The sequence below is a fragment of the Mesoplodon mirus genome (genome assembly GCF_964341445.2).
Source record: "Mesoplodon mirus genome assembly, chromosome: 16".
In the NCBI taxonomy this organism is placed as follows: domain Eukaryota; kingdom Metazoa; phylum Chordata; class Mammalia; order Artiodactyla; family Ziphiidae; genus Mesoplodon; species Mesoplodon mirus.
The window spans coordinates 1,093,927-1,114,382 of record NC_138992.1 but is presented as its reverse complement, the minus strand read 5'-3'; the positions used below and the strand labels follow the sequence as shown (position 1 = coordinate 1,114,382).

At 65.6% G+C, this 20,456-nt stretch overlaps 3 protein-coding genes across 11 annotated transcripts; 1 reads left to right on the top strand and 2 right to left on the bottom strand.

Moving 5' to 3' along the window:
* The first annotated feature begins 1,149 nt into the window (after positions 1-1,149).
* GSDMD (gasdermin D) lies at positions 1,150-6,311 on the top strand. 3 transcript variants are annotated; one of them, XM_082600701.1, is made up of 11 exons: positions 1,150-1,607; positions 2,686-2,906; positions 3,092-3,284; positions 3,944-4,112; positions 4,262-4,364; positions 4,623-4,676; positions 4,962-5,033; positions 5,158-5,333; positions 5,483-5,624; positions 5,721-5,794; positions 5,925-6,311. In XM_082600701.1, the coding sequence occupies exons 2-11, from the start codon at positions 2,690-2,692 to the stop codon at positions 6,162-6,164; spliced, it is 1,440 nt and encodes a 479-aa protein (XP_082456827.1). In that variant the 5' UTR covers positions 1,150-1,607; positions 2,686-2,689; the 3' UTR covers positions 6,165-6,311. The 3 variants fall into 3 exon arrangements, with proteins under 3 accessions (XP_082456827.1, XP_082456825.1, XP_082456826.1); XM_082600699.1 differs by having other exon boundaries at positions 1,152-1,607; positions 2,647-2,906; XM_082600700.1 differs by lacking the exon at positions 1,150-1,607 and adding an exon at positions 1,732-1,860 and having other exon boundaries at positions 2,647-2,906.
* A 2,410-nt stretch (positions 6,312-8,721) lies between these two features.
* Positions 8,722-16,360, bottom strand: MROH6 (maestro heat like repeat family member 6). 6 transcript variants are annotated; one of them, XM_082601415.1, is made up of 14 exons: positions 14,418-16,360; positions 14,112-14,264; positions 13,788-13,942; positions 13,092-13,209; positions 12,721-12,905; positions 12,489-12,626; positions 12,260-12,374; positions 12,007-12,150; positions 11,762-11,935; positions 11,412-11,579; positions 11,042-11,161; positions 10,684-10,786; positions 10,507-10,572; positions 8,722-10,373 (listed from the first exon to the last, which is right to left on the bottom strand). In XM_082601415.1, the coding sequence occupies exons 1-14, from the start codon at positions 14,667-14,669 to the stop codon at positions 10,132-10,134; spliced, it is 2,133 nt and encodes a 710-aa protein (XP_082457541.1). In that variant the 5' UTR covers positions 14,670-16,360; the 3' UTR covers positions 8,722-10,131. The 6 variants fall into 6 exon arrangements, 5 of the variants coding, with proteins under 5 accessions (XP_082457541.1, XP_082457539.1, XP_082457540.1 ...); XM_082601413.1 differs by having other exon boundaries at positions 14,112-16,360; XM_082601414.1 differs by having other exon boundaries at positions 10,507-10,786.
* A 130-nt stretch (positions 16,361-16,490) lies between these two features.
* On the bottom strand, positions 16,491-19,910 carry NAPRT (nicotinate phosphoribosyltransferase). 2 transcript variants are annotated; one of them, XM_082601417.1, is made up of 13 exons: positions 19,592-19,895; positions 19,383-19,510; positions 19,205-19,287; positions 18,820-18,950; positions 18,600-18,715; positions 18,145-18,341; positions 17,928-18,068; positions 17,536-17,620; positions 17,342-17,422; positions 17,143-17,245; positions 16,903-17,057; positions 16,693-16,800; positions 16,491-16,606 (listed from the first exon to the last, which is right to left on the bottom strand). In XM_082601417.1, the coding sequence occupies exons 1-13, from the start codon at positions 19,815-19,817 to the stop codon at positions 16,544-16,546; spliced, it is 1,617 nt and encodes a 538-aa protein (XP_082457543.1). In that variant the 5' UTR covers positions 19,818-19,895; the 3' UTR covers positions 16,491-16,543. The 2 variants fall into 2 exon arrangements, with proteins under 2 accessions (XP_082457543.1, XP_082457544.1); XM_082601418.1 differs by lacking the exon at positions 17,342-17,422 and having other exon boundaries at positions 19,592-19,910.
* Between the last annotated feature and the right edge of the window lie 546 nt (positions 19,911-20,456).

Sequence of the window (20,456 nt, the reverse complement as noted above, 5' to 3'; positions counted from 1 at the left end):
TTCTTGCTTACGTCATCGCCAAAGAACAACGTGTGAACGAGGAGTTGCTGCAGTAATTCAGCCCCAGGTCACTGCAGCATTCCGAAACACACACCCCAGGAAGTCACTTTCCCTGCACGGGCATCGGGGCCGCTGCCAGCGGCTCTACCTGGAGGGGCCCTTGTCCCGTTCACGGCCAGAGCCCTCATCTGCAGGAGCACATGGCACCAGGTGCTGATAAACACTCATGGCTCAAGTGAATGCATGTGGGGGAGCCTGCGTGGTGAGTCTCAGGCCAGCCAACTGGCAGGGGCCCTGGTGCGGGCTCCAGAGTGTCATAGGGCCCAGAGGCAGGATGTGGCAGTGGAGTGGTGGAGAAAAGGGGGCACGGGGCTCCTGGCTGCCTTGCACTGGACATGATCTGCAAGCAGCCCAGGAGAGTAAGCGTGTTGAGAGCCTGAGACAGGCCTGGATGTTGTTACTTGGCTTCAGCTCTTCAAAGCAACAGCTTTATTGAGATATCATTCACATACCATACAATTCACCCATTAAAAGTGTAAAACTCTGGGGTGTTTAGCCTATTCAGAGTTGTGCAATCATCACCACAATCGACTTGAGAACATTTCCATCTCCCCAAAGAGGCTCTGTCACTCCCCCGGCCCCCCAGTACCTGGCAACTACTAATCTGCTTTCTGTCCCTACGGATTTGCCTGTGCTAAACAATTTGCATACATGAATCACGTGAGACGTTGTCTTTCACGCCTGCCTTCTTGCACTTGGCATAATGTTTTGAGGTCCATCTACGTTGTGCCGTGAGTCACAACTTCATTCCTTTGTATGACTGAGCACCACACCATCGTGTGTCTTCCGTCGTATGCACTGACCACATTCTGTCTGTGGAATGCGGTGCTTCTGCATTTTGGCTGTTAACAGTAATGTGGGAACGTCCATGTGCAGGTTTTTGCGTGAACATATGTTTTCACTTCTCTTGAATACACACCTACCAGTGGAATGAATGAGATCTAATGGTAATTCTCTGTTTAACTTTTTGAGGAACTGCCAGACTGTTTTGCACGGCCGCGGCTGCATCCATTTACATTCCCAGTAGTGTGTGAGGCTCCAATTTCCCCCCATCTTCCCCAACGCTTGTTACTTCTCTTTTATACAGTTATCTGTGGGGCGTGAAGCAACATCTTACTGTGGTTTGATTTGCAGTTCCGACAGCCAGTGGTGTGAGCATCTTTTTGTGCGCTTGTTGGCCATTTGTAGCAGTACATTTTCTTTGAGGTAATGTCTCTTCAGACCCTTTGCTGTGGCCCAGAGTTTCCAGAGAGAAGGACTGAGGAAGTGCCCAGCAGTTGGTGCCCAGCAGTTGGAGGCAGCAGCGGGTGGGGCACGAGCTGGCACACCCTGACCCTCCCCCACCCCCGCTGGGCTGCGGGGCCGGCTCATAGCGGGTGTTTCCGGGCTGTCGCTGCTCCAGGCCGGCCGAGGTTTCACTTTTGGATCTGGGAAACTTTGGGCTGTGTGCTCGCTCAGCAGCTCCGGGGCAGAGCCCTCCGATCCCAGCCAGCAGAGCGGCCTGGCTTCAGCTTTGTGGGCACGGGCACGTAACAGTCACAGTCACGGTGAGCTGCTCCCACACCCTGCTCCCCGCCCCTGCGCGCCGCACCCCACTGCCTGCCCTGGCTCCAGGGTGGGGCTCTCCCTAGCGCTGGGTGGGGGGAGGCCAGCTCCTCTGGGTGGAGACCTGGTCCAGGCACCCTTCTGCGGCTTCCCCAAGCCCCCCAAGGACTCGCAATCCCAGACCGGCCTGGGGAAGCCCAGGCCTCTGGGAAGGGGGTGCCCTTCCCAGCCCGGCTAGTTTGGGCTTAACTCCAGGTAGGCCCTCTAGGTGCTCCTTGGCCCACTCTCAGACTTCAGACCAGCCCTGAAGCTCCGAGGCTTCCTAAGGGCTGGCCCCCGTGCCTGGAGCCCAGATGTCCTGGGCCCTGAGTCAGGCCCACACTGGCCTCTGACCCCTGAAGACAGACTAGTGGTTCCCGGAGCTTTGGGCACAGAGAAAGCCCTGGAGGACATGTGTCTAGGAGCTGGGGACACTTTGGCTGGGCCTTGCTGTGGGCCTTTGCACCAACGGCCCAGGAAGTGATGGCTTCTGTTTCCTCCCCTGCCCTCTGAACACCTCAGCCAGGGGGGCAGCTGCTACAGCAGACAGAGCAGTGGCTTGGGGTCACTCCAAGGCCCCAGCCTTGCCCTGCCCTTTCTCAGTGGCTGCTTTTCGTGAGCAGCCCTAAGCCTTGTTGAAGTGACAAAGTGACAAGAGGGCTTGGTGGGTGGCCGGGGCTGCCCCCCCGCCCCAAGCACTGAGTCCCAGGGCTTTCCTGGGCTTCACGTGGGCGCTCTGATCGCGTGGCCCGAGTCCCACTGAGGGCTGTGAATGGCGTCCCGCCCTGGAGGTGCTCATGGCCCCTTGGAAAGACGGATTAGTGGATGACCGGGTGGACTTCTGCTTGTTTTTGTGTTGGGTGATAGTCAGCAGCAAGCGCTTTCTGCCGGTCAGAGCGTCCCAGGACTAGCCAAGCAGGACTGCTTTGGAGGGAAAGAGCTCCCCATCACTGGAGACGTCCAAGTACCTACCTTCCCCCTCTTCCGCCCGCCCTCTTCCAGCCCTGCGGGTGCAAGGCCTGACCCAGCTGCCCTCCTCAGGAGCATGGCATCGGCCTTTGCGAAGGTGGTCAAGAGTGTGGTCCGGGAGCTGGACCACAGTGGGGAGCTCACCCCTGTGGACAGCCTGCAGAGCTCCACCAGCTTCCAGCTCTACTGCCTTTTAGGCAGGAAGTCCTCGAGTTCACGGTTCTGGAGGCACCGCTACACACGTGTCAACCTGTTCATCAGGGACATCCTGGAGCCCGACGCCCCGGAGCCAGGTACCCCACTTGGCACTGAGTCAGAGCCATGGGACGGGTTGGGGGAGGAGTGGGCAGGCCCGCTGCCTCCTGCTCTGGGCCTCTGGGCTCTCTGCTTCCAGAGGGCAGGCACTTTCCAGAGGCCCCTCCGCCCGGGCGGACAGGCGGCAGATGGTGGGATGGCCTCAGCTCTGGTCTTGCTCCAGCCGTGGAGCGTGGCAGCACCTTCCATTTCCACGATGCTATGGACGGGCAGCTGCAGGGCAGCGTGGAGCTGGCGGCCCCAGGACAGGGGAAGCTGTCGGGCGGGGCCGCGGTGTCTGGCAGCTCCAGCACTTCGATGAACGTGTGCATGCTGCGAGTGGCCCCCAACACCTGGGAAGCCATGCGTCGAGAGAGGTGAGCCCCGGGGTGGCGGGGCCCTGCTGAAACTGGGAAGCCCCTGGGTCAGGACCTCGGGGCAGCAGGAGTCACAGGGGGTCTCTGCCAGGCTGAGGGAAGTCCCAGAGGCAGGGGCGTGCTGGGACCAGCGGGCAGGGAAGGAGGCTGCAGAGGTCCTGGGGGCCTGCCTCCTGCGGGCCAGGGCGGCCAGGCAGGGCCCTAGGGTCAGGGGTCAGACCAAGCCCCACTGCGAGGGGGCTGGGCTGCTGGGGTGGAGCAGACCCAGGGACCCTGGGGAGGGGGACCATTAGCTCAGAGTGGAGACATGAGATTTGAACCCGGGGAGCGGCAGGGAGTGGAGGGAGAGAGCAGCCAGGTGAGCAACCGGCCAACAGGGTGGGCCGCTCCAGAGGTCTTCAGGTGTCCGCCCATCCCCACTGGACCTTGTCTTCCTGCACCCCACCCACTCACAAACATTGTCGGGAGCACCAGGGAGGGAAAGATGGGTCTCCCGTGCCTGGGCATCCCCAGAGCTCTTGGTCTCCTCGGCCGTGTCACTGCCCCCACCCCCCATGGCCACAAAGGCTGAGGTCCAGGGAAGGGAAGCCCGTCCCGTGGCAGGGGTAGGGGAGGGCAGGTGCCCCCCTGCGAGCTTCCCATTGGTCCGCTCGCCACAGGCGCCTGCGGCAGCCCGAGCACAAAGTCCTGCAGCAGCTGCGGACCCGTGGGGATGACGTGTTCGTTGTGACCGAGGTGCTGCAGACACAGAAGGAGGTGGAAGTCACCCGGACCCAAAAGCAGGAGGGCTCAGGCCAGTTCGCACTTCCGGGAGCCATGTGCTTGCAGGTGCGCGGCACAGGTCCTGCAGTGGGCTCGGGCTGGGGAGGCAGGAGGGCGGTGCCCCCAGGCAGCGGGGTAGGCCCCTGCCAGCAGCACCCTGTTACATCCGGCCCCCTAACCCAGAGCCCAGTCCTGAGTCCATTTCCGTCCCTCAGGGCAGAGGCGAGGGCCACCTGAGCCAGAAGAAGACGGTCACCATCCCCTCGGGCAGCGTCCTCGCATTTCGGGTGGCCCAGCTGGTTATTGGCTCTGACTGGGGTGAGCCAGGATCATGGTGACTTCTGGGGCCCAGACTCCATGGCAGAGAGGCAAAGAGGCCTGGAAGAGCCACCAGGGGTCACTGGGGGCATCTGGTTGCATAACTTCATGGGTCGGGGTGGCCGAGGGTCCCTTGCTCTGGCATTTGGGAGGTTGGGGCACAACGGGGGTACTGCACAGGGGGCCCCAGCTGGGGAGGGAGATGCCAGGTGCTCCGCCAACCTGCTTTCCCCATCTCTGCTCCTGCTTGGCTGCCAGACATTCTCTTCTTCCCGGACAAGAAGCAGACGACCTTCAGGCCACAGCAGGAAGGTGAGGCCTGTGGACCTGGGCAATGGGATGAGCGGATGAGGCATTCTCCTGCCCAGCACAGCACAGCCGGGCGACGCACGCATGCAGGCACACACACGGGTGACACGGTGACAGGCTGACACCAGCCTGGTTCAACCTTGCTCCCTGTCCCGGGCTGCCAGTACGGGGATGGTGGTGACAGGCTGTGAGGGCCTAGGGGAGGCCTCAGCCCTCTCTGGCTCGGGGACCCACCCCTGCACTGGCCAGCCCTGCCTCGTCCAGGCTACAGGCCCTCCTACATTGCAGGTGGCCAGCTGCAGCGGTCCTCCTGCCCCGCCTCCGTAGGGTTCCTCTCTGTCCACTTCAAGTTCCTGTCGGGTCAGTACCTTCTTGGCCACCGCCCTGGTGGGCTCCCCTTCTGCCCCCCTGGGGTCTGCCCTCCATAACTAGGGCTCCCCGGGGCCATGTGGGCACCTGGGCAATGGCAGCCCTGTCCCCACAGACGGGCCCATGGAGGACCGGTTGGCGACCACCGAAGACTTCCAGGGCCTGCAGGCAGAAGTGCGGGCCTGGGCCGTGGGCCTGGAGGGCTTGTCCAAGGAGTCTTGCGGGCAGCTGCTGGGGGCCCTCGGGCAGGTGCTGCGGGACGAGGCCGCCCTGCAAGCCCTGGATGAGTTGGTGAGCGGGCTGGGTGGGGCGTGCGGGGGTGGTGGGCAGGGTGGGGGGGTGAGCTGGGCGGGGCGAGCTGGGGCAGGGTGGGGTGGGCGGAGCTAGTGCCTGCGCCCCGCCCCCACGCTCACCAGCCCGCCCCACGCCCTTACCCCCAGCTGGAGCACGGTCTGCGTGGCGGGCTTTTGGAGTCTCGGGATGGTCCGGTGGGTGCTGTCCTCGAGTGCCTGGTGTTCTCCTCCAGAAGGCTGGAAGAGGAACTTGCCGGGCCCGTCTTCTACCTGCTGCAAGCTCTAGCTGGTGAGGGGCTCCGGGGGTGGGACAGGTAGGGAGCAGGAATGTGGGCTTCCCTAGCTGGCCTTCCGGAACCCCCTCTCACCCAAGTTCTCTCCCCAGTGCTGAGTGCAGCCCAGCACGTGCTGCTGGCTGAGGCGCTGGAGATGGGGGCCCTGTCGGGGGCGTTCAAACTGGTGAGAGGGCCCAGCTTGTAGGGGAGGGGCTGTGCCGGAGGTGCGGACCCAGTGCATCTGGGCTGGGGCGGTGTGGGTGGTGCCAGAAGCCTGGGGGCCCCTCTGACAACCTCCCGCCCTGTTCTGCCAGGTGGAGAGCCTTCTGGAGCAGGGCACCCCATGGCAGGAGCCCAGGGCCGTGTCCCTGCCGCCCGAGCTCCTGGGGAGCAGCTGGGGCTCAGAGGCACCCACCTGGGTCCTGCTGGAGGAGTGCGGCCTTGAGCCACAGGTGGGCGCCCCCCAGGTGTGCTGGAAACCGGAGGCCCAGGGCTGTGCATATGCGCTTTACGCCTGCCTGGCACTGCTATTCAGGCTGAGCCGGCTCTGCTAGCCTGCAGCCCGCCCGCAGGGCAGCTCTCTAGTCGGGGCAGAGCTCGTGCCCACCCAGCTGCCAGGAGCCACACCCAGCCATGTGGGCAGCTCCCCACAAGGCCTGGGAGTTGAGGAAAGCCAATAAACGTGATGAACAAAGGGAAAATGCTCACTGAGCTTTTGAGGGGCCCTATGTCAGGGGTCGGGACAGCGATGGGGATGGTGCCTCCACATGGGGAGGGACCTGGGGGCTGAGAGCAGGCATCTCTCCCGTGGGGCTTAGGGGGCATTCCCTGTGCTGCACCAGATCACTCCGTAGTAAGCAGCCACGTGGCCGGGCTCCTGGCCCCCTCCCCCAGCAGGCTGGCCTGGAAGGAATGGGACAGGGCGATTCCAGCCCTCAGGATGGTTCTCTGTCTGCCTCAGGGAACTTGAGAATGTACTGATGCAGGTCGCGGGGGGCCGTCCTTGCCCTCCGGGGCTGCAGAGAGGACAGGGAAGAGGTGTACTGACAAGCAGACAGATCTGCACTCCTGGGGCTGCAGTGGGGCCCCAGGGAAGTGACCCAAACCAGAGAAACTGGCCTTTGGGGTGTGTCTCATCCAAATTAACTCGCTCAAAGGTAAGAGTCTCTCAAGAGGAGGCCTCCGGGCCCCTGAGTCGCAGTCCGTGGGCCTTCGGCAGGGCTCAGAACCTCCCTGGACCAGGGAGCCTGAGCCTCTCGGCGGGGGGGGGGGGGGGGGGGGCGGGGGCGGGGGTGGAATGGCCCCACGTGCAAGGAGAGATAGTAACTGATTCAGCTAAGGAGTTATTCTCATCTTGGAGCTTGAACAGCCAGGAGAAATTTGCCTCTCCCCATGGGAGCCAGTCTGCCATCCTCCGCTTGGTGGAAGGCGGGGGAAGCCGCGCTCCCCTCCTGTCAGGCTCACCACTGCCTTGCAGCCTCAGGACTGGCTAAAGAGAAGGGATGGTCGGCCCTGCTGTGGTTGGGACATTAACCCCCGAGAAAACTCAGGATCAAGGCCAACAGTAAAATTAATATTAAAACAGAGGGTTTGGGACTTCCCTGGTGGCACAGTGGTTAAGAATCCGCCTGCAAATGCAGGCGACGCGGGTTCGAGCCCTGGGCTGGGAAGATCCCACGTGCCACGGAGCAACAAAGCCCGTGTGCCACAACTACTGAGCCTGCGCTCTACAGCCCGCAAGCCACAACTACTGAGCCCGCGTGCCACAACTACTGAAGTCCGCGTGCCTAGAGCCCGTGCTCCACAACAAAGAGAAGCCACCGCAATGAGAAGCCCCCGCACCACAACAAAGACCCAATGCAGCCAAAAATAAATTTATAATTAAAAAAAAAAAACCAGAGGGTTCCCCAAACATTCCAGATCCTGGTACAGAAACTGCTAGAAGGGACCTCCCTTCTAGCAGTGCATAAGACTCTGTGCTCCCAATGCAGGGGGCCCAGGTTCGATCCCTGGTCGGGGAACCAGATCCTGCATGCATGCCGCAGCTAAAGAGCCCGCATGCTGCAACCAAGAGCTTTAATGCCTCAGCTAAAAGATCCTACATGCCACGACAAAGATCCCGTGTGCCGAACTAAGACCTGGTGCAGCCTAAATAAATAAATGTTTAGAAAAGCAAACAGAAACCCCTAGAAATCTACCCCTCACACAGGGAGAGGAGAAGCTGGACGCCTCTCAAGCCTGTCTGTGTTCACCAGGGCCCACGCCCCTCCTTTGGGAACCTCATTAGGGGGACTTGAAAGGCAAAACCAAGGGGAACAGGACTGGAACAGCCTGGACAGCCTGGACACTCACAGACCAGCGATGTTCACCTGGGAGCAGGGCTATGGCTACACTGATCCACCTGGAGCCTCCCTGAGGATCCCAGCAGAGAAATCCCCGAGAAGGGTTACACTCCCAGGACAAAGCAACGGGCTCTAAGTGAACCTGGCAAGCAGGGAGTGTAGCAGGGCTTCCAGCGATGGGGCAGGGGACCATGGCAAGGCAGGCGCACACGAGACTGTGATCATGCAAGAGAAGCCTGCACTCCAGATGGCCTGCCACAGGGAGGAGGACGGGCTCCCAGGCCTAAGAAGCCCGGGCATCACAGAGGTGTCGCGAGAAGCGGCGGGGCACTGCCTGCCGAGCCCTCAGCTGAGGCTGCCTCTCCTTTCCAGTGGGCCTCACTGTGGGGTTTGCCACTAGCCTGCCCAGCTGTGCTCTGCAGTGGGGCAAGCGTGTGCCTGGTGGGGGAAACGGGCATCAAATGCTCACCCAGCTCCTGGCTCCTGGGCTGCAAGCAGTGGGGGCCAGGCTTGCTTCTGCCCGTGGGGGCTGCCACTGAGGCCCACCGGGCTCCTGCTGAGCCCAGGCCCAGATCCAGACCGAGTCGGGCAGCTGTGAGGATGCTCCTCGTGGGCCCCGCCTGCAGCCATGGAAGCAGAGGAGGGGCCCCCAGGCCTGGGAGCTGGAGCCTCCTTGATGGGTGACAGGCTGAAGAACCCCGAGGACATTCCCACCAACCTCCCTTCCTTCCCTCCTCCTCTCTTTCACGGGGGTCTGACAGCCTCCTGGCCTCTCCAGCGTGTACCCCGGTATACTTCTTGTAGTTTAATCCAGTTTTGGCATCTGCTTTGGAGAAGCCCAACCAATACCCCAAACCATACCCCTGGCTTCACACAGACTAGTGCCCTCGGCCTGAGCCTCCCCTGCCCTGGGAAGGACCTACGAGGAGACCCCAATCCCTTCCTGCTGAGCCCCGACCCCATTGGTTCGGCATGCGTAGGCCCAAAGCACAGCTTCTCAGCTCAGGGTGAAACCTGCCTGATCTCCCGCCCACCCTGGAGCTGACCCAAACTCCTGGCTACATGCTGTCTTCCTTGTAATCTTAGCCCGAGTCCGATCTCGGAGCAGGCCCAGCGCATCAGAACCCAGCCTTGGCCCAGACCCAGGCCCCAGACCCAGACGCTGAACCCCTAGGATCTGTGTGTTTATTTTAAACGCTTTCCACAGGGACGGGCAGGACTCCAGCCTCCAAGAGGCTGTGTGAGTTGAGGCCTCCTCTGAGGAGGCAGCTTTGGGGGGCCCTGAAAGGGCAAGAGAACACCTCAAGGCGGGCACTCCAGGTGGAGGAAGCCGCCCGTCCAGGGTCTGGATGGATTGGGTCACGGCGTCGGCGCCGTCCTGAGGGGCCTCTTCCCCACACGTCCAGTCACGCCTCCATTCAGCCCTGAGCAGGGTGCTGGGGTGCCAGCACGACAGCTCAGCCTGGTGGGGTGCGAATGCTGGCAGCCCACACCTGAGCCCGCAGGTGTCATCTCAGGCCTGTGGTGTCCAGTGGGGAGGTCGGGGACAGCTTCCGGAGAAGGCCCAGGTGGGGTCTGACACGGTAAGTGGGGGGGGGGTAGGGGCAGGAATGGGGCCAGGCTGTGGGGCAGCGGCTGTGGACAGGAGGACAGATCAGTGCTTCTTGGCCAGAAACCTCAGAACCTCAGGCCAGGACATGGCCAGCGAGGAGTGGAGCATGTGACGAGGGGTGATGGGCTGCTGGGGTGGCCGGGAGGGCCCAGGCAGAGGGCAGCCTATCACGGCACCGGCTCCCAGGGCTGTGCCAGCTTCACAGTGTCCCCCACCAGGCCTTGGCCCGGGAGGTCAGGTGTCATCCAGGCACGGGGCTGAGGGGGGACAGATGGACCCAGGGGTGTACAAGGCCAGAGGCTGAGGGTGAAATGATGCTCCGTCAGAAGGCGCGTGCCCCCTCTAGGTCGCAGGGCTGTCTGGGGGGTGAGCTCCCGGAGAGGGGTCTTTGTGTGCAACAGGCCTTGCGTGGCTCCGGGGGGCAGGCATTGGTGCCAGCACCGAGCCCAGGGCGCCCCTCAAGGGGGGGCCTCTTCTGCAGATCTGCCGCTGCCAAGACTGGCCACAGAGCGGGGGGGTGCCAGACTCAGCACCCTGGTTCCCACCCGGAGGGTGGGCCATTCGGGCTCAGCCTGGTCCCGAGCAGCCCCAGGGGCCAGCGGGGCTCCGGTGGTGCTGGAACGGGCTGTCTCTGTAGACTGGTGGGGGCCGGGCAGGGTGGGCGTGGCGCCGGCCCAGGCAGGGAAGGCACAGGAGGCGCCCACGGCAGGGAGGGTGCTGCGCCTGAGCCAGGAGCACCACCTGCTGGGTGGACACTTGTGCCGCTGCCACCACAGTGGGCTCAGGGTCACCCTGCAGCTGCCTCAGGTCTGTGGGGACAGGGCAGGTCATGGGGCGGGAGGGCCCCAGGGTCCCAGCCCTCCATCCATCCATTCCCATCCACTCCGCCCTAGCGCCCACCACCTTTCCGGAACCCCATGCCCCAGTGAGTCGGGTCCTCACCCTGGAACAGATTGTTTAGCAGGTCCTGGTTGATGCGGCTGGGGCTTGAGTGATGGACCAGGAAGCCTGGACCAAAGCAAACCCTGAGTGCTGGCCCCATGCCCACAGCAGGGAGGGGCTGGCCCGGCTCCCAGAGCCCTAGGTGCAAGGGACAGTGTGACACCAGGACTGCCTTACCCATGAGCACAACAGCTGCCCAGCGCAGGGAGTCCTGTGGGCTCCGCAGGTAGCCCTGGGTCTGGCTCAGGAAGCGGGGCACGTGACTTGGGTACCACTGAACCTGGGGACAGAAGGGCTCGTGGCAGGACAGGAGGGCCAATTCTGCATGGAAGGGAGGCCGCAGAGGTGAGTCCAGGGGCTGAGGGCCCTGGGGACCCCCCCAGGACACGGCATTAGGACCTGAGGCTTTAGACCTGCCACCAGCTTGACTGGAAGGGTGGGAAGACTCAGTCTGGGGGGAGTGGCCCTGGTGTATATTAGTCCAAGTGGGCAGCTGACCATACCCCATCATTGTCACTGTCCTCCCCCAACTGACCAGGCGGTGGCAGATGCGGCTTAGGGCCTCAGGGCTGTCGCAGTGGGCCACGGTGACCATCTCCTCCAGTAGGCCCCAGCGCAGGGCCTGGTCACAGAGCGCCAGGGTCCACTCTGAGCTCTGGAACAGGGGAAGGGAGCAAGGTTAGGAGTCCAGAAAGTGGCAAGAAATGGCCTGGGAGGGGGGAGGTGGCCAGGATGAGGGGTGGAGGAGCAGGCGGTCCAGGAAAGACCAGGAACCTGGCTGCGCATGTCACCGGCACCTGAGGTCCTGGGGGAAGTCCCCGACCTGTAATCTTTGGAGAGGCAGCTGTCGTGGGGATGGGTGGGCCGGATGGAGACAGCCATGGGACAGTCTTGGGGGGGCTGACCTCATTGGTGTCCCGGCTGGGGTCGTACAGTCGCAACAGCAGCGGCACGAGACTCTGCAGCACCAGCTTCCGCAGGGGGCCGCGGAGCCCCACCCGGAGCCCGCCCCGGCCGCGCCGCACCAGCGTCCCGAGGAGCCCGACCGCCGAGGCGCGGACCGAGTCCCGGGCCTGCACAGGAGGGCGCGGTCAGGGCGGAGCCAGCAGGGAGAGGGTGTCCGGAGGGCTGCCGTCTGGGGGCGTGATCTGGGGGCCAGGAGCGGGGCCTGGTTGGGGAACCCTGGGAGAGCCTGGGGAGGGGGTGGGGACGGCGGGCGGGGCGGGGCCGGAGGGGCGGGCTGGGCCGGGCTCACGTCGTCCAGAAGCGGTGGGAGGAGCGGTCCCAGCTCCGTGCCCAGGAGCCGCACCGGCGCCCGCTGCCGCATCAGGACCCTCCGCAGCGCCCCCAGTGCGGCGCCCACGAGCCGCGCGTCACCCTCGCCCAGCGCGCCCAGGAGCGCGGGCAGCAGCGTGCTCACGTGACGCACCTGCAGGGACGGGGACTCGTGGGCGACCCCGCCCAGACCCCGCCCAGACCCCGCCCAGTCCTGCCCCTCACCTTCCCGCGGTTCAGCGCCAGGTGGTCGAGGCCCAGCAGGCCCAGCCAGCGCACGGTGGGCTCGGGGTCGCCCTGCCAAGCGCAGAGCCGCTCCAGGATGACCTCCTCCCGCAGAAGCCGTCTGGTGGGCCGGCTCTGCAACAACTGGGCGGGGGGACACAGGGTCAGCACGCCCGCGTTCCCGTGCCGGCTCGGCCGCTTAGGGTCCAAGTCCATGGTCACCCCTCACCACCCATCCTGGAAGCGGGCTCACTCCGGTGAAGAAGGCCATAGCCGTGAGGCGCTGTGCGTCTTCCGCGCTGCGCAGCTGGGGCAGCAAGTCCGCGAACAGGCCTCGCAGGTGGTGGTCGGCGTGTGCCACCATGGCACTGTGATGGGGCGGAAATGGGAGCTCTCCCTCTGCTTCCGGCCTCGGCCCTCACAAAGCCTCTACCCGACAACCCCCATGCCCCTGCCTCTTATCCCACACCCCTGCCCTGCACCTGGCCAGCAGCAGGACACCCTCCAGGTGGGTGTGGGCTCCCACCAGTGTTCTCCAGCCTCCAGCCTGCTCCATGCACGTGACCACCATGCGGCAGCCATCCCCAGTGAGCAGGGCCTTCAAGGCCTCCACTGTGCAGCTGGAGGAGGGGTGGGGGGGCAGCAGACGAATGGGCAGTGAGGGCCAGGAGGGCACTGGCCCAGCCCTCACTCCCCCCGGTGTGCACCCCTCACCTGGCGTGGCTGTACGCTAGCCCTTGGTGGGATGGGGCCCAAACCTTGGGGATGTCAGGGGGGCATGGGTCCCGGGCCAGCTCATGTAGCTGTGTGACCAGCACAAGGAGAAGGTGCGGGTAGAAGCCCCGTGTGGCACCCACGCAGCCGGACACAGCTAGCATCTCCCCAAGGGCGCGAGTGGCCTGTGGAACAAGGGGCTCATTCAGGCTCAGACACCGCAGACAGGGCGAGGACAAAGCCTCTGTGCTTGAGAGACGTTACGGATGGGTGTGACCCGGGTGACAGCCTGCTGCCCCCAACCCCCTGAGGCCAGACTCTCCTGTCCCCTTGGGCCAGGGCCAGGGGAGTCTCCTGGCAATGCCACCTACCGCCAGTGCCTCCAGCTTGGATCTGGCCGAGCCCTTTAGCGCCCACAGCAGCTGCACCAGCACCTGCCCATTCACGCGCTGGTTCTGGCTCAGGCTGCGCCAAAGCTCGGCTGCCGCCCTGGGGGCACAGGGCATGTGAGCCAGGGCCTGGCGCTGGGATGAGGGGAGTCTCCAGGTCGGGGAGGCGACCGCTAGGACTCCAGCAGGAGGAGGGGCAGGTAATCAACCCCGCAATCCCAGAGAAACAAAATAAGTGGCATCTGTGCAGACTGCAACAGAGCCAAGTCTGCAGGATCAGCTGCCCGGCAGGGACCACTCAGAACCCTGTTCGGCCAGTAACGGTGAAACAGACCTGGCATTATGAACAATCACCATAGAGAATAAAGCCACAGATAACTTCTCCTGGGGCAGACTAACCAAAGAGCCAGGGGCGTTGGGATGCAGCAGCCACCTGGCTTGCTCAGAAGCACACCCCGCCAGGCTGGGCTCCAGGAGAGACCTGGAGAGAGAAGGCAGGCCCCAAGCCGGGAACCCAGCACTGAGGACCCCCAGTGGATGAGAGGCAGGAGCGCAAGACAGGGAAGGCCCTGCCCCGCCGTGACCCACCCCACCACAAGCCGGAAAGGGGAAGGAAGCTGCGTCGGGGCCACGGGGGATGCGGCGTCTGGCGGGGCGGGGCGGGGCGGGGCGGGTTACCGGTCCGGGGGCAGCGAGCACGACAGCAGTGCACACACCACGTGCCGAGAGTGCTCCAGGGCCAGTGTGCTCAGCACCCGCAGGGCCGCCCGCTGGGGCCTCCACTCCGCCAGGCTGGGCACCTGTGCCAGCAACCCTCGCACAAGGCCATGCACCTGGCGTGGAGGGGCAGACGTCGGCGGTCCAGTCTCCGTGACCCCTGCACGTTACCCTCGGTGCCCCGACGAAGCAGCTGCGGCCTGAAGGGGGCTGATCCCTCCAGCCCCCCACCCTGAAGGGGACCAGGCGGGAGACTCCGAGGGCAGGACGGGGACGGGGGCTAACCTGGTCCTCCAGCCGCTCCCCCCGGGCCTCCAGGGCTGAGAACAGGGTGAGTGCTGTTGCCTGCGTTCCCGCAAAGCCAGCCTCATCCAGACAGGCAGCCGTGGACGACACCAGGTCTGCGAGGGCCCCCTCTTCCAAGGAACTCTGGGGCGTCTGGGAGTGGGGGCGAGGGGAGCCTATGAGACCCCCTTGCCTCTCCCACTCTCTTCCTCCCCACCCCGTCCCAGCTCTCGACAAAGCCCCCGTGCCTTTCTGTTGTTTCCCAGCTCCGTCCCCCTTTACCCCCCAGGCATCCCTCCTGCTCACCAGACGATGACCGGGTCCCTCAGGGGCTGGCTCCTGGGCAGGAGGCTGGGAGAAGGGCTCACTGCCAGCTGGGGGAATGGCGGCTGCCCGCCCAGGCTCTACCCCGCGTTCAAGCTCAGGTTCGGGCTGAGGGCCGGTGGAGGGGGGTCCCGGGGGCTGCCCCTGGCTGGCCCGGATCCCTTCAGCCAGAGCCGTCAGGGTTAGGGCTCCCATGGGGGCCCCCCGGGCCCAGCCCCACGCGCCCCCAGCCATGGCCGCCGCACACACTGAGCTGCTCAGCCGGGCCCAGCCTGCAGTGCCTGGCACTGGTCCTCCCAGAAGCCGTGCCCAGGCCTGACCTAGAAGCAGGCCCCAGGCAGGCAGGCCCAGGGACAGGCGTGGCAGCGTGTGGGTACGTGTGCGTGTGCATGCTCTGTGGGGGGGGGAGGTCGGGGAGCCATACAGGGGTGTCCCCAGGTGTGGTGCCCGCGGGGGCTTTTGAAGGGTCTTCCCGCCCACTGTTGTTGGTGAGTGGCCAGCCTGGGCTGTGCCCACCAGGCCCTGGGAAAGGGGCAAGCAAGGCCCCTGGGAGACAGTGGATCTGCAAGGGGAGGCGGGGAAGGGTCCCTGACCCTGACTTCCGACCCGTCTGGGCAGGGAACCCTGGGCAGGTGTAGACAGCTCTGAGGAGGCCCCAGCAGGTTTTAGAAGTCTGGGCCCAGCCCTGAGCTGAGGCCTCGCCTGATTCAGCCCTAAAGAAGCAGTCGGGTCCAGGCTGCGCTTGCGGCCCGGGGCTGGGCTCTCCTCTCGGCATCCTGACCCGGCCGGACATCCCGGGCATGGGGATGATTCCGAGCAGCCCTGGGGTGGAGCCGGAAGCAAGAGGAGCTGCCCTGTGCCTCCCAGGTGCCCTTGCAGGTGACTGACATCACTGTGGATCACGGTGGGGGCGGGGGGAGTGTCTGGGTCCTGGCACTGAGGAAGTGCCAAGCTCAGAAGTGGTGACCTGTGGGTACCTGGGGCCTGGTGCGTGTTCTGTCGTGTGTGTGTGGCGGCAGGCGGCGTCTGTATCTCTCTCCAAGCCTCCTGCTCCCCAAGGCTGGCCTGACCGGGCCTCTGCCCCAAATCCCCACTGTCACCCTCACCCAGCAGCGCAGCGGCCACTGCCCAGCCTGGGCCAGGGGAGCCAGAAGAGCTGGTCTGGCCAAATACCTGGGCAGGCAGAAGTGCTCCGGGAAGCACCCTGGACAGTCAGCATTCCCCCACGCCCTCGCCTGCTTGTGTCCCCCACCCAGGCGGGAGAGGCCCAGGCCCCACCCTCTGTCCTGCAGAGCCTCAAACCTCTCTCCTGTGTGGCTCCTCCGGAGCCAAAGCCGGTGGAGACCTGACGAGCCTGCCCACACAGAGGCAGGGCCATCCCAGGACCCTGGCCAGGTGCCCAGAGCTGAGCCAGTCCCTGCTCCCTCACCTTCACCAGCTCTAGTGCAGGCAGGCCCCCAGCCCTCCTCTCCTTTCCCAGGACTGCAGGGGCAGTAGCTGGGTCCCCAAGGCCCAGGCCTAGTCCATGCCGTGACAGATGCCAGGGCCGACAGGGAGCCAGACGGGTGGAGCCCAGGGGTACAGGGTCCCGCAGAGCTGGCGGCAACAGTGGCAGGGGACACCCAGGCCTCGCCTTGGCGGGGGAAGTTTGAGGTGTCCCACCGAGCCTGCCCCGCCCGGGGGGAGTCCCGGAGCCCCTCCATCTGGCACTTTATCCCCAGCCCGCCTCGAGCCTCTAGCCTGGAGAGGTCTTCCAGTAACCCCCCCAGCTCCTAGTTGGGCACCAAAGCTCCCTCCCTTTCCCCACAGCCCTGCCCTGTCCTGCCCCGGATCTGCTCCTACAGTCCAGCTCTCCAGGCCTCAGATACCGACCCCCACCCCCGGCCTTAGCCGACCTCAGGCCTCAGCACAGGGCTGCCTACCTGCCCTGGCCGGGCCGGGGTCTTCCCTGGGAGGATGAACCCTCATGCTGATTCCTGACTCCAGCTCACCCTGGGAAGCCCTGGGGGTCCAGTGAGTGGCAGGCTGGGCGAAGAAATGACACATGACAAGCTGTGGGGATAGTGAGTGAGTCGTGTTAATTTCAGGCAGCTCCCAGCAGGGGATTCTCAGAGGGCACCTCTGGCACTCAGTCTATCCACCAGGGCCCGGAGCTTCTCAGACAGCGCCACCTGCAGGGAGGAGAGGGGGGGACGATGGGTGGCCGTGCGGGGAGAGAGGGCACAGGGCGGGTTGATGACGTGGGCCCTATACCCACCTGGTACACTGCCGGCTGCTCAAGCCGCCTGTGGGCAGGACTCAGACGGCTCAGGGACTGCTGGGCAAAGGCTCTAGATTCGGCCAGAGATGGGAGGGGCTCACACAGCTGGGGGGAAGAGGGGGGAAGGGGCTGGCTCGAGGTCAGGTGTCCGAGCTCGATTTGAGTTGAAGGTGCAGGCTAAGGGGGTGGGTGGCTAGGGGCGGTCACCTGTCCCCGCTGGACCCAGAGTCGCAGCAGCGGCTCCACGTGCGCCGGCCTCACGGTACAGGACTCCTGGGTCCCTCGAGGCCAGACTCTGAGCTCCTGGCCAGCCTGGGGAGGTGGCTCCTCTGCTAACTGCAGCATGTCTAACAGCAGAGCCCCTGTGTGTGTGCGCATGTGAGGGCGCCAGGCATGCACGGGGCCTGGGGCCTTGAGCTGAACTGCGGAGGGTGGGAGGGGCCTCACCATCGGAGCCCAGGAGCCGGAAGGCAGCCTTGCTTCCAGGCAATGTCTGCTTCTCGGGGTCCTCGGTCAGCTTCATTCGCGGCTGGCCTCCCACGGACACCAGCTACAGGGACAGGGTGCTGAGCTAGCTGGACCCTTCTCCCCGGACCCATGGTCCATCCCCAGCCCAACCCCACTGGGCCCCGGCCCCTGTCTCTACCTTGTAGACACAGCCCAGGGAAGGCTGGCGAGGGCAGGTGACCACGCTAGTACCGATGCCGATGACATTCACCTCACTGCCCTGGAGGTGGGGGGCGGGGCACTGAGCTCGGCCAGCACCTGCAGGCCCAGGGCCCCCAGCCGCCCCTGCCCCGCCCACCGAGCCGCCCTCTGGGCCGCCCCTGCCCCGCCCACCTCCTGGGCCAGCCTGGCCAGCTCCTCCTCATCGACGTTGTTGCTGACAGCAATGGGGATGGACTCCAGCCAGGGCACCCGGAACCTGTGACGGGGGGCGGCCCTCAGACGTTCCTGACTCACCCGGCCCCCTCCCCACCCAGTCATGCCGTCTCCCCGCCACCTGATAATCTGCCCTCAGCCACACTGGCTCTGGCCTTTGTGCCTATGGGCCCCTGAGCGAGCCCACCCCAGCTTCCTTGCCAAGGCTGCAGTACCTCTACTGCGGTAGCAGCACGTCAGAGACCCTCATGGTGGGAGAGGCACGGTCCCTCCCTCCCGCTGTCCCATCCCAATATCCCTGAACCGGAGGGGGTCTCTCAGAAGGCAAAGCCCCTCCCTGGGGGACTCACTGGGCCGCCGCCGTTCGGAAGACGCCCCGGGTCTCCTGAGCCTGCTGGAGCAGGTCGCCACTGTCCAGTCTCACTCCCACTGCCTGGTAGCCCAGCTCCTCCAGTGCCAGGGCTACAGCCAGGAAGTTGGGGAGACCACTCCTGCAGGTGGGGACATGGGGGTAGGGGGTCTGCTGCTGCTCTGCCGAGCCCACCCTGGGGGATGCCCGGGCCTCACCTCCGCACACTGTAGGTGTCCAGCAGGCCCTGGAAGGCCCGGGGAAAGGCCAGGGCATAGGCCACAAAGGCCGCCCGCTCACCCCGGTGTGGCTCCTGCACCCCCAGCCCCAGGTGGCCACACACACGCTCCAGCCACGTCTCCACGCAGGCGGCCAGGTCCACCCTGGGGCCCTGACCAGCCGCTGGAGCCAACATCTATGGAGAAGGGTTGGTGAAGGGTGGAGGAACCAGCGCTCAGGGTGGGCACTGGTTCAACCCCAGCAGAGAGTCTGAGCCACCTGCCTGCCAGCTTCGCAATGCCGCACTGAGACCACCTGCCCGGGGTGGCTTGGGTGGGCCAGGCGTGGTATCTGCCTGTGCGCAGAGCAGGGACTGGCCTCTCCTGCTCCCCGGGAAGGGCTCGGCTTGGGGGTCTGCCCTCTGGAGTCCAGCTGGGGGGACAGGGGTACTGACCGGGTCAGGGGGCACCTCGGTGCCTGAAAAGGAAGTGATGAAGGAGTGCGCCAGGGTCCCGGCCACCGGCACGCCCCGCAGCTGTCCTGCGAGCATGTTGCTGCTGGCATCGAAGCCTGGGTCAGGGCATCAGGCAAAATTGGGGGACTCAGGCACTGAAGGGGGTCTCAGGGCTGGCCTCCTCCTCCCCCAAACCAGGCCTCTGTCTCCTGGCCCTCACCGCCCAGGTAGCTGTAGGTAGAGGCGGTAAGACCCCCGTCGGGGCCCTGAGCCCGCCGAAGCCCCAGCTCCAGCAGCCGCTTCTCCGGCCCTGCGATCAGGCGAAGCCGCGCGGCGTTCGTGGCAATGAGGCTGCGGGAGCAAGGGGTCAGGGGACCCGCAGTGAGGGCCGGGAAGCCACCCAGAGCGCGGCCTCTCCCGAGAACCCGAGCAGCGGGACCCGAAGGCCCCTGCCATAACCCCGGCCCAGCGCTCCGCCCCCAGGGGCCACGCCCCACGGGTCCGGGCCCGGAAGTCAGTGCTCCTTCCCGGAGAGCCCAGGCTTCCGGCCTCGGGCGGGAGGCGGGTGTCCCGCCCCAGGCCCCACCTGGCGCCCCGGGCCCCACCTGGCGTAGCTGACCAGGCAGAGGAGCGGCGTCTCCAGCAGCTGCACCACCAGGAGCGGCCCGGACACCTGCAGCAGCGGCACCTGCGGGGCGGGCTGTCGGCTCGGCGCCACCCGGCCCTGCTCTGGCCCACACCCCGTGCCCCGCGGCCCCCGCGCCCCGCTTCCCCCGCACTCACGCCGGAGAAGGCGAGGGAGCCCTCGGGCAGGGCCCGCACCGTCACCCCAGAGCAGTCGAGGGCACGAAGATGCTCGAAGAACGCGGGGTCTGTGTCTGGGGGCAGCACCGAGGCCAGGAACTGCACATCTGGGGGCGACAGAGGCCGTGGTGGGCGAGGGCTCGCGGGGCGGCCGGGCCCGGGGGCTGCCCGGGGCGGGGGGGAGCTACCTGCGTCCCTCAGGCGGAAGCCGCGCACGAAACGCACGCAGTCGCGCAGCCCCGCGGCCAAGGCGAAGGCTCCGCCGAACGGGCAGCGGCGGAAGAAGAGCTCGAACTCGGCCGCCTCCTGCGCCCGGCCGGCGCGCCAGTAGCCCAGCGCCATGGTGGCCTGGTACAGGTCGGTGAGCAGCGGCCGCGCCGCCGCGTGCCCCTCAGGGTCCTGCTCCGCCGCCATCGTACTCTGGCCGCGGCCCTGGCGCCCCGGACTTTGGCCGCCCCGCCCGCGTGACGCCGCGCTGGCCAGGGCCCGCCCCGCTAGCGGGTTGGGACACCGTGGAGCCACTCACTGCCTTTCCTGGCAACCAGAACCGTCAGGGCAGGCCGCTGGCCTCCGGACGCGCTCTGAGCGGTCCCAGCAGCCGGACCGTGGCTCGAGGTGGGGACTTGCGCTCTCCCTGGTCAGCCCAGCTCCCCCTGGCCCCTTGGAGCGTGGTCTGTCCTGCCCCCGGCCGCGCAGCCAAGTCCGGGCAGCGTGGGGAGAGGGTGAAAGAGGGCAATTCGAACTCCACGTCCAGCTGGACTCCATCCTCGCCCGCCCAGAAGCCACCCAAGGCCTGGGCAGGGCAGCTCGCAGCCGGCACCGCACCAAGGCAAGGCCCACGCCACGCTGTTCGGGTAGCAGGGTGGTGCCGACACGAGGGGGCCGCTCATCCACCACCAGCTGGCACCGAAGGCTCTCGGGTCCTGCACAGTAAGCCCCACATGACTCCTGAGGGCCCTTGGAGGCCACCAGCTCTGACCAGAGTAACCACAACCCACTCTCTCACCAGCCACGCTGGGTCCAGGGGAAGAACCACTCGTGACACAAGTCCTG

Coding starts and splice junctions, on each gene's coding strand:
- NAPRT (XM_082601417.1), bottom strand. CDS start 19,817: ATGGCGGCGGAGCAGGACCCTGAGGGGCACGCGGCGGCGCGGCCGCTG. Junction 19,288..19,382: donor GCTCCCTCGCCTTCTCCGGC/GTGAGTGCGGGG, acceptor CCCGCCCCGCAG/GTGCCGCTGCTGCAGGTGTC. Junction 16,801..16,902: donor TCTGGGTCCAGCGGGGACAG/GTGACCGCCCCT, acceptor TCTTCCCCCCAG/CTGTGTGAGCCCCTCCCATC.
- GSDMD (XM_082600701.1), top strand. CDS start 2,690: ATGGCATCGGCCTTTGCGAAGGTGGTCAAGAGTGTGGTCCGGGAGCTG. Junction 3,285..3,943: donor GAAGCCATGCGTCGAGAGAG/GTGAGCCCCGGG, acceptor CGCTCGCCACAG/GCGCCTGCGGCAGCCCGAGC. Junction 4,677..4,961: donor CTTCAGGCCACAGCAGGAAG/GTGAGGCCTGTG, acceptor CCTACATTGCAG/GTGGCCAGCTGCAGCGGTCC.
- MROH6 (XM_082601412.1), bottom strand. CDS start 14,669: ATGGCTGGGGGCGCGTGGGGCTGGGCCCGGGGGGCCCCCATGGGAGCC. Junction 13,943..14,111: donor GGGAGCGGCTGGAGGACCAG/GTTAGCCCCCGT, acceptor CCTCCACGCCAG/GTGCATGGCCTTGTGCGAGG. Junction 11,162..11,411: donor CCAGCCGGGACACCAATGAG/GTCAGCCCCCCC, acceptor CCCCTGTTCCAG/AGCTCAGAGTGGACCCTGGC.